Raw genomic sequence first — 11799 nt, 5'->3', positions numbered from 1 at the left:
GGGAATAAAATGCTTCAATCCCTGCCGGAAAATAACTCAATGCACTCGGGCAGAAAACAGTCACAAACCTCAATACACCCGGGTATACCCGAATTCGTGGGACTAGCCGAGCTCGAATAAAGTGTGTCGCCAGTGTACATTTCTGGTCAATAACGCTTATTCTACTAGAAGTTGTTCAAACACACAGGTTCTTACAGCTATGTTTTGATCATTTTCAGTGTTGGTCTTCACGTACCTAAAAGTCTAATACTTTGGATAGGAATAATGGCAAGTAGAAAAAACACAAGGCTCCAGTTGTTGCTCTATCCAACTATCCGTACATCTAAGTAGAAGTTGCTTTTGATTATTAAATGTGTGTAGTATACCCAGACTTAATTTGTTACAACACAATTCATTTGGAGTAGGAAGGTTTCCTAAACAAGAACTGCTACTTTAAATATTAGGAAATTCTGTTGCAACACCTGTAATACAGATCAGATGCCAAGTGTGGCACATCACTGGCTTTGCTGGAAGAGATGAAGAGGCTTTAAACAAAAGTCCACCTGCTGTCTAAGTGCCTAGTTTCATGTCCTCTGTCTTGGGTGTCCCATTCTGTATCCTTTCATCAGCTTGTGGAATGTATAGACACTGCAGGAGCCGGTCCCCCTGTTGGAGCTCCTCTAGCGCTTTGGCGCTGCAGCTTGGAGTGGGGGTCTCATAGGTATAATGGAAGCTGGTGTAATCCACCTCGTAAAATCCTTTTTCCAGAGTGAGGACTGGGGTGAAGCGGTGACCCCACAGGACCTCCGTGTCCACATAGGAGGAGCGGGCTTGGCAGGTCATTCCTACAGGGGCCACAAAACAGATAGGGTAATACTGAAGCTCACAACGTATGGGTGGACTCACATACACTGGCGACACACTTTATTCGAGCTTGGCTAGTCCCACGAATTCGGGTATACCCGGGTGTATTGAGGTTTGTGACTGTTTTCTGCCCGAGTGCATTGGGTTATTTTCCAGGCAGGGATTGAAGCATTTTATTCCCGCTGGCTGCAATACTGCACAGTATATATATATATATACACTGCATTACAATTCATGAATTTATGCCATCTGGTAGACACGCGAAGCATTGCAGCCTATTAAATCCTTATCATTATCATTTAACAGATTAGCCGCCCGTCAGCCAGGCATGAACCCAGGCTGGGAAGGCAAACGCAACGGGGCTTGTCAGAGGTGAGGAGCGGCGCATTCCAGGTATCTGCCAGGTACATACTGGGTATTTGCTCGAATAAAGTGTGTCGGTGCAGTACTGTTACTGAACAATGTGATCATTCCAGAGTCCAACAATGTGATCCACAAAGTTACCTAGGTTTGTTGCATTCTCAAATGCACCAGCTCTGGTATTCTTTATAGAAGAAAAAGTGTTGATAATGTCATTATACTAGCCATAAATGCTTTCTGCAGAGATAGTTTCCTATATTTTATCCCCTGACTTGTAGTCAATAAGAGATATCTAAAAGAAATGTCCTTACTTTTTTATCCATACTTCTCCATTGAGAAATCCTCCAGTAAAATGTTTTTCTAACAAATACTAAAGTCAACTTTCAAGTCAGGTTAACTCATGATTTTCTTAAAAAAAATAATAAAAAACAAACAAGGAAAAAAAACTGCTTTATCACTCTATCCTAATCGCTGTAGAATTTGGCATCACTGCTGCTTTCTTTACTCAGTTGAGTATGAGTTCTTAAAATACTTGGGGTCTTGTTAGTACAATATGGCCGTTCAGGTCCTTATCATGCGGAAAAAAATCCACATTGAAAATTTGGGGCCAATATCCACAGGAACAGCCTCAGACTATATGGAATTACCCCCCAAGTCTCTAATAAAAGCAGTATATATTGTATGTGCTGCCCTGCTCTCTGGAATGCTCTACCACATACCAGACTCTCCCCCAGCTTTCAGATGTTTAAAAAAACTCCCTGAAAACGCACCTTTCAAGGAAGCCTACCCGCTATATCTCTAGCATCCAACTACCCTCCCACCCCTTTGGGAACAGGTGTGGCTGGACCAATTTCCACCCTATGTAACACCCCCCATACCTTAAAATCGCTTCAGCTGTAAGACTGGGCCATATTCTAACCTAAGCAACACCTTATCCTACAATAAGCAGCCACCTTACCTTCTTGTTTAAACATTGCGCCTTATTCCCTCAAGATTTTTTTTTTAGCTCTCACGAGCAGGGCCCTCATTACTCTTTGTACATGTTTGTCCTCACCTGTATGGAACTGTTTACTGTATGTTTTGGTAATATACATAACTCTGTACCGTGATGTGGAATAGTTTGGGGCTTCACGAATAAATAATAATAATAATAAGTACAGTATTATTAGCTTAACTGCTAAAACCACAAAAGCAATTAGGGCAGGTCTAAGTTTTAGTAAAATATGTCTTAACATTATAGTATAAGCATTTGTTTTATTATTATTTTTAAAAGGACCAGTGCTTTCTCTTTATTGAAATACAAAATATTTTGTTAAGTGGGTGTGGGGCTTTACATTGACTAAGTACCTGTTAAGGATAGGAGAGAGTCGACTTGGCGCATAATGAATAGCTTACAAATACACATACATGAAGAAAAGATCACAATGGTGCAATTATCTGCACCAGATAAAATGAATGCAAAATAGAAAGTGTTTATTGACCTATAACACACAGGCCCCTGATGTTTCGGTCCCCAATGGGACCTTCTTCAGAAGTGGGTCAGGCTCCTATGTGTTATGCATCAATAAAACCCCTCTATTTTGCATACATTTTGTCTGGTGCAGATAATTAGACCATTCTGGTCTTTTCTTCAAGTTGAATATTTTTTCCTATCTAGCATAGACACACTGTGTAGGATACTTAATACTGAGTGTGCAGACATGTCGTACGTACGTACAGATGCAGCGGCCGTTATTCGAACAAATCACGGCGCCCTTTGTGTGCGCTGCTGTACTCCATGCGGCATTAACGCCGCCAATCACCCCAGGCACACGTGTTGCTTTGTTTGAATTTCATGGTTTGTGTGCAATTAAATGACTGAATTGTAATGTGTACAGTACTGTGCCAATTTCAGGTGTTTAAAAGCCAGAACACTATAATGCCCTTTTTTGCACTCGCGTCTAAAGGCGGTACGGTTGGAAGAAATCCCGCGCCATCACATGGGTATTCCGAGGCATACACCGCGTGACGTGCTCGAATAACGGCCGCTGCATCTGTACATGCATACGTATGGCTGCACACTCGGTATTAAGTATCCTACAGAGTGTGTCTGTGTTAGATAGATAGAAAAAAAAAACCATATGTACATACATACCACACGCTATTACTGGTTTTGCAATAAAAGGATTCAAGCAAATTGCACTAAACTACAATGTTATACAATAGTAATGCCACAGAACTAGCAATTTGGATTGATAGATTGAATGAGGATACATTTTGCTTTCAGCCATATCGTTGTTGTCCTATAGTAAAAATGACAGATCTCCTTTTAATATCTGTAACATGGAAATGCTTGGTTCATATTAATCAATCATATGGAGAAACCATTTGGCCTTAACTTGGCATCAGAACATTAAATGCCCTGAAATGCCAGTTGGCCTCTCAGGCTACCTTTAAATAATATAATCCAACTGTTTTCTTCCCTTTGCTAAATAGCCTTTCTGTTAAAGATCAAGAACAAGTTAATTCCCTTAAAAGCAGCAACACTGTATTCCCTCTTTTTTTCTTTTCTTCTTTATTTGAATATGTAAAGCATGAAGTAATGTATAATTCTACATTCTTACCTAAGCTGGCAATCGTTTAGTGCTCCTGTTTTAAATCTGTAAAAATTCTGATTGTGTGCCTAACATAATGGCTGGTGCAGTCAGTGTAACTCAGCAGCTACAATGTATCCTGATATCACCAAGGTAACATTATCTATTGTTACAGTTTACAGCTCAAACTGCTGGGAATATTGACAACAAATGATCAAACAGGAAAGTATTGCAAAGACCTGCTATAGAAATCAAAGGTTGCTTTAAAACTCATAAAAAAAAAAAAAAATGTACAGTATTAAGGAGTTGGACAATAATTAAAAAAAAAAAATACAGCACTTTAAAGTATTATCTAATAAGACAGAACTGATTATATATTAAAAAAAAAAACCCCATAAGATTTCACGTTTTGCTATTTTAAGAACACTTTTTATTATGAAAGCAAAGTTCGAAAGGAGGTACAGATCATTTGTCATCATAACTCTGTGCCCAGGACATACTTGAGAACGAGAGGTAACTCTCAATGTATTACTTCCTGGTAAAACATTTTATAAATAAATAAACAAATAAATATTCACCCACCTTTCGCAACTCTCACTGAGCACTATAGAAGTGAATGGTGAATCCTCAGATTTTGTTCAATTGAGAAAGGGACCAGGGATTCGGTTTTTTTTTAGCTGATAATTCTAAGGCCTGTAATATAGTGCGCACGCTTGCACTACTGTGCCCGGCAATGATAATTGCCTGTGTGAGGCTGACGATGCTATAGTTGAGACGCACGCGCATGGCCATGAGTGATGGCGTGGCAGATCAGAGGAAATAAAAGAAATGTGTATTTTCACGCTGTTGCCGTGACACTGTGAGCCAATCACAGTGCGGCCTAGCGCTGTGATGTCAGAGCCACGCCTCCTAGCCGCGCACGTCACCGCTTGCCCTAACGACACTAAACGTGTGCGCGCCCGTACGTCCTATATTACAAGCCTAACAGGGTAGATATTTTTACATAAATACTGTTGGTATTTCTTCCATTTTACCCCTAGGTCTCCCTTTTTGACCAACCCACTTGCACAAACCTTGAGAGGAGCATTGTTGAAAGACAGAGAGTAGATTTAAAATGGTCTTGAACAAACTTGAAAAAATATATATATTGTTTGCGTTGCTGGTTCTTTGTGCTCTTTGGCTGAGCATCTTAAAAAAAAAAAAAAAAAAGGATCACAGCAGACAACACTCATATGGTTTTAAAGAAGAATGTCCTTTTTTGTCTTATTAATTATACCGCCAGCAATTCCTTTTATCTACAACACATACGGTTCCAGGGGATAGTTTGAGCAAAGTACTTGGCAAGCAACGGTTTAAGCAAAAATAAAATCGGTATCCACTCAAGAGAGATTGCAGAATAAGTTGTTGAAGTTTCAACTGCTGCTGAAACCTGTAGGGCATGGTTTAAACAGAGGCAGTGGTGTAACTACATCTTTTAGGCCAACCTACAAAATATGTTCAAGGGCCCCCTAAAGATGTACAAAAAAAAATAGTTTGCAGTGGGATCCCTGTGTCAGCAGTCCTGCAAACACCTCCCCCCTCTCCACATCCTCATGTCTTTCTTTTCTAACTTGTGTATTTCTCTTTGTACTTTATTTTCTCTCTGTGTTTTTCTCTTCTTCCCTTTCATGCCTGTTTTTTATCCACATGAGTTAACCCTTCCCTCTCACATTTCTCAGCCTGTCTCATACTGCAAAAACACAGAAGGTATATACTGCTCACTAAGTAAAGTAGATGTGGTCTGAAAATATGGGTGTCACCCAAAGAAATGCCTAAGTTGGCATTGGGTACATCAGGTGGGCTAAATGTAACTGTATTACCAAAATTAGAGAAAAGTGTGTGTTACCACCCACCTCTCTAGCTAGAAGCCCACTGATAGATGCACTCCAGGGCTATTAAAACATAACATTTAATAAACTTAGATTAAAAAGAGGTCTACACATACTGTAAGTAGTGATCATAAATCATGAAAATACATGTGATGTGAATTAAAATAAATAGGAGTAGGTCTGGTGCGGGTGAGGCTGACTCTGAGGTGTATTTGCCCTAAATAAACCTAATGTCGAATAATAAAATATTAGACAACTACTAAGATATAATTGGCAATAAATCCACCTATAGGACCTAACTATATGTAGGGCAACTGATCCTAACAAGGATTTGATCATGATTTATGATCACTACTTATGTGTAGACCTCTTTTTTGGTAATACTGTCTCATGCTGCAGCTTCACACACGCGCTGCTCTCCTTGTAGTCCCGCCCCTGAACTAGGCCCCGCCCCATACAACAGCTATGCAGGGGAAGGGATTTCACCTCTGTACTTCCTGCATCTCAGGGCTCGCTGCAGGAAATGAATGGGCGGTCAAGAAGCCGGGTACCTAAACATACCGGGCTCGGGACAGCAGTCCTGGCAGCCCCCCCCCCCCCCCCCCCCCCTGTCGGCGGCATTACATGTAGTGGGCGGGTAAAAAGGCAGGGGGAGGATGAATTGCTTGTGTAGTGATGGCCCCGTCCCCAAATCAAGCAGAGAGCAGCAGCAGCAGCTCTAGTCTCTGCTGAGCCCAATCTCCAGTACTGTGCCAGCATTGTTGACAGACACAGAGTTGATTTCAAATTTTCTTGAATAAACTTGGAAAATAAAATATTTTTTCTGTTGCTGGTCCTTTTTTGTGCTCAGCAATGTGGCACGCATGCTCGGCGGGGGGGACGGGTGGGGGGAAGGGGGCGTCGCGTGCACAGCACCGTGATTTGCGGTCTGGGGGAGAGAGGGAGCGTTTGCGACAGGAGGGGGCATGGTGGTGGGTTTGCAGGGGCGTGGCCATGACCTCACGCGGCTGGTTCGCCCTCAATTTCCTTGCCTGCCTGAAAACCTGTCGCGCACCGCTGGGGAAAGGTGCGCGACAGGGTACTAACTGGGACCGGCCTGACTGGGGGGCGGAGCTTGAACGCACAGGGACAGGGGCCGCCCCCTTATAGAAGTGCATGGCCAGCAAAATTGCTCACAGTCAGCAGTTTGAACCATAGTAACAGATACTTCGAAACTCGTCAAAAAATTATTGGTTCAGGAAGTTCTATTATTTTGTACATAACAAAATATGGTTGATCAAAGATCCTACCTTTAACCTATTAAACCCACATAGTTTTTCTCCTCGATTACATCAAAGATAGAATACCCATGAATACTAAAGCTCTGATGCTGTGAACACCTTATTGAAGTTTTTCAAAACTCAAATCAAGTCTCCTGTGTGCTCCTCCTTTCCTTAATTTTTGTGCCATTATCAGGTCCAGCCTTGAGATGCCGGGACCATTGGGAGGTAAGCCCCAGAAGCAGAATTATACTTGCATGTCTTTATTAACAGTGGTGTGCCATGTATTTCTATGATTGCTCTGGGTAGTTATATGCAAATGAGCACCCAGTGTCACCTTTAGCTACTTAGCTTTTGTAAATTTGACACTTACCTGTTGCTTCCACCATCCCTTCTAGGATGACAATGATTTCAAACTCCTCTACCTCCAGTTGGGCCAAAGACATTTCCCAGAAGGGGCTCTTCTCATTGATATCATGTGAAATGATTAAAGGGGAAACTAGGAAGAGCCGGTCGTCTCCTGTGTAAAAGCCCACATTGATGTCTGTCTGATTGAGGGGAATGAACTCGCCTTCCATAGTCTGTTTGGACTTTATGAGTTTAGCACGGATTGAGGCTTCCACAATGTGAGAACTGCGGAGGTCTCCCACACGGAACATTAGGCAGAGCCTCCCATCCCTTAAAGAGATCACTGCATGGTTGGAGAACATTAGGGTCTCTGCACGCCTTTTGGGCTGGCTAATTTTTACAAACATGCAGCCCACCATCAATGCATTAACAATGGAACCCAGTATGGCCTGGATTAACAGCAGAACAATTCCCTCAGCGCACTTCTCTGTGATAACCCGGTAGCCATAGCCAATGGTGGTTTCTGTTTCAATGGAAAAGAGAAATGCAGAGACAAAGCCATTAAGATTCTCAACACAAGGGGTCCAGTTTTTGTCTCCGAGGTGCTCCAGGTCTCCTCGGATGTAGGCGATGAACCACCAGATGAAGCCAAAGAAAAGCCAGGTGACCGTGTACACAAGGGTAAAGATAAACAAGCTGAAGTGCCAATTGAGGTCCACCAGGGTGGTGAATAGGTCGCTGAAGTAGCGGTAGGTCTCTTTGACATTACCATGGTGCACATTGCACTTGCCATCCTTCTCCATATACCTTTGCCGTGGCTTGTTGTGCTCTGATAGATGAGACCGGTCAGTGGCGAGTGGTGGGTCCCAAGTATGTTTGGGAATTTTTTTGTGTTCTCTGGGGCTTATGACGGTCTCAAAGTCCTTGCTTGTTGAGACCCTTAAATCTTTTGCCATGATAGGATTGGAGCTAAAAGGTGAGAAAACAAAAAAGAGTAAAAAAAATATTGGGTGAAAGATAAATAAAACAATGAAACCCAACTTAAAGTTGTAAATAACAACTTGAAAGACTGCTGTGTCCGACAGAGAACATAAGCAAATCAAGGCTGTAAAATAGGGGAATGCAAATATTCAACAAGATATTGTATTGTATCTCATCGTATTCCACAGATATTAGAAAACATTTAGTTTCTCCCTGAACCACAGCAATTTCAAAAAGTAAGAATCAGATTTGATGTGGGAAGATAATACCCAAATCCACCTTTCCCCTTCTCCCCAATCTTGTGGCATTAACTGTCTTTCTGCTATCTCCTCATGGATGTCCAATCATTGTCTTAAATGTAACATATCAAAAAACGAACTTATAATTTTCCCTTCTTCTAACTCTACATCGTTACTGGATTTCTCGTTATCAATAGCAGAGTCCACCATAATCACCATACACTAAGCTAGGTGGCTAGATTTCATTCTGGACTCCTCTTTCTCCTTCATTCGCACATTCAGCACCTCCTCTCCAAATAATGTCCACTCACTGCCACCTCCAAGACTTTTACCATGTTGCACTCCAACTTTGATTCTCCACCACGCACAATCAGATTCTCCTCTACCATACACACAGTATATTTAAAAAAGTTCCTGTAAGACACACTTTTTCAAGAAGACCTAACCAGCACTCTGCCTTCTTTCTTTTACGTTCATCCTAGAACAGCATATTCAGAGTCCTGATGTTGATAGCCAAAGCCTTGCTATGAAACTCAAACACACTATTACTTGTGTCTTAACTCTTCTCCTTCTAGATTGTAAGTACCTTGGGGCAGGGACCACCTTTGTATCTCAGTTTCTCTAAACATATATGTACTCTTTTCATACAATGTAATTGTCTTTCCTCCCACATTGTACTGTATGGCAGAATACGGTATGTTGGCACTATACAAAAATAATAATAATAATAATAAAGGCAGTTACAGTACATAGGTCAGATCATCAAGAACTGCAGGACACAGAACTGCTCTACAGGATGCTTAAATAGTTTGTTAAACCCAAATTCCACCATCCCATCTTGCTACGCCCAAACTATTCTACCATATCTCGAACATACAGTTAACAGCTCTTCAAAAGCCCTTATATTCATCAATACAGTATGCCTTATTATGCCCGTGTATGCAGTATATTGCAAAGGGTCTGTGAATTTTCGTTCAATTAGAGCAAATCTTACTTAATGACAACCTCACTGAACTAGAAGACCAATGTCAGAAGCATGCAAAATCGTCTGTGACAAGTATAATCAGCAAACGTGTGCAAGAAGCTATTGTGCATAGCCTTGTTACTAATCTGGAGCACTCGCCTTACTTCCTCCTTGCAGTGCCAGTTATACAATACTTTCCATGCTCATGCACACTTCTAAAATATATGAAGTTAAATATATTAAATGAAATGTATATATTAATTATTCTAAAAAATATCTCAACAAAATTTTTAGCCACGGAGTCATAATTATAAATGCAGTTTTGCTCTGGTCCAAAAATGTGTTTAAGTCCATTTCACACTCTTTGCAACTGGTGTGATTGAGCAGTCTGAGCTAAAAATAGCTAAGGTTGGACACACTGATGACTGTACAGAGATAATTGAAAGCAGGTTTTAGAGATTTGTGTATTGCAAAAAGCATGATAGAAAACAGAGGCTATGATCAAGTGTGTGTATGCAGATACAGAGAAGGGGGTTGAAGCACTGGAACTGAAATAGGTAACCCCTATTTGAGACCCATTATCAAGCTGTGGAACTTGGAAAAGTCCCTTTAGTTTTTTAATTCTCAAGTATTAACAATTAGATGGAAAGCCCTTTCAGCAGGATTTCATTGAACATCTATTATTCTGATGCCAGCAAACAATCCCACATTACCCGCATTATTATATAATTTGTTGAGTATTATAGTTACAACATTCTCCTGCAAAAATGACATACCCTGGTACATAACAGAACCTTACAAAAATAATCAAGTCCAAGACCTTAAACTTGGGCAATCTAAATACTAGGGTTCCTAATGCAAGTTTAAAACCTGCTGTTTAGCAGACAATCTCTGTGATGCAATATAATTAGAAACAGTTTCCTCATTGTCAAAGATGCTCTAGGTCGCATTTAAGTGAATAGAGGTTAAATCTTCCCTAACAAGGAGAAAAAGGCTTCACAGCATATGTTATTATTACCTGTGACTCGGTTTTCCAAGTTTCCACTAGCTTTATAATATCCCACCACCGTTTGCAGATGGGATCATTTGGGATCAACCTCATAAAAAGTAGTATACTGGCATCTTAATTTCAGGAAAATCTTTTGGGGTGGAAGATAAGGGCAGGACAAATTGCGCTTGTTCCAGGTAATCTGGAGCAGGTGACAATTCTATCTTCAAGTCTCCCTAACTTCTTGATTGCTAGTTCTTTAAATCACTAATACCCAAGCACAGCCGCAAATCTCTAAAATGCCCCATTCATACATAGTGCCAGCAAGTACACTTGTCAGAATTAAATGTAACCCACAATTATTAAGAAAACAGGCTTAACATACGTGCAGGAGGATGGAGAGCTCTCACAGGTGCTTTTGGAGCAGATTGTGTGACAATATGTGTACTGAAGTCAGGGGAGGGGACTCGTTTCTATGTCACTGTCCCTGTCTCTCACTCCCTTCTGTCCCAGTACCCCTGGTTCTTCTGCTCTGCTATTCCCAGACCCTCCCTGTAGCAATTCCAGTGAGAAGAATTTACTTAACCTCTTCACTGCCGAAGGGGCAAGCAACACATTGCTTTACCACGAGTTGCTGAGCCTTCTAGCAGCAAAAAGGTTAAAGCGGCAAATAGAGCTGGGAAGAAAGAGGAGGGGAATTCCCAAGTGACCTCATGCTTCTTGATTCTGAATGAACAAGGAGACAGAGTGAATAGTATCTGGAAGAGAGAGGAGGTTGGGCAGTTGTCATTTACAATATTCATGTACCTTTCTTAGAATCAGCTTTACTGACTCATTTTAGTTGTTTTTCTATTTCTTTTTTTAAGCCTTAAATTAAGCCATACAAAAACAGAATCGGACAACCGCAGCCAACTCAGAATAAAGACATACAATACAATACAACTCGACATCACCGATCAGCGCCTGAGGGCAGCTCGCGACTAGGTAAGTTTTTTTTAAGGGGTTAAATTTAGGGGTTTAGGGTAAGAAGTTAAGGTTTTTAGGGTAGTTAAGAATTATAGCATATGAGCTCCCATTGTGGGTTTTAGGTTAAGGCTTTTAGGTTGCATAAAGGCATAGAAACCTATTGACACTACAGTGTTCATAACAGCACGGCTATTCGCACTCAGTAGGAAATAAAAAATGGAAAAAAATAAACATCCCAACCAGGAATCGAACCCCTTTCCACTCTGTTAATGGAAAAAAGAGAGATCCAGCGCTCCACGGATTTCAAGATAAATTCATTTATCTTAAAATCCGTGGAGCGCTGGATCTCTCTTTTTTCCTCAGTGTACATTGGAATTTGCCTGGCAGGTACTTCCTTGAACAACCAGCAC

The 11799-nt window shown here is 41.1% G+C and overlaps 1 protein-coding gene across 1 annotated transcript; it reads right to left on the bottom strand.

Moving 5' to 3' along the window:
• Positions 1-549: 549 nt before the first annotated feature.
• Positions 550-8207, bottom strand: KCNJ5 (potassium inwardly rectifying channel subfamily J member 5). The gene is made up of 2 exons (XM_075603294.1): positions 7277-8207; positions 550-824 (listed from the first exon to the last, which is right to left on the bottom strand). Exons 1-2 carry the CDS (start codon positions 8205-8207, stop codon positions 550-552), a joined length of 1206 nt encoding a protein of 401 aa, XP_075459409.1.
• Positions 8208-11799: the final 3592 nt, after the last annotated feature.

The sequence above is a fragment of the Ascaphus truei genome, chromosome 6 (genome assembly GCF_040206685.1).
Source record: "Ascaphus truei isolate aAscTru1 chromosome 6, aAscTru1.hap1, whole genome shotgun sequence".
Taxonomy (NCBI): Eukaryota; Metazoa; Chordata; class Amphibia; order Anura; family Ascaphidae; genus Ascaphus; species Ascaphus truei.
This window is presented reverse-complemented; position numbering and strand designations above follow the sequence as displayed.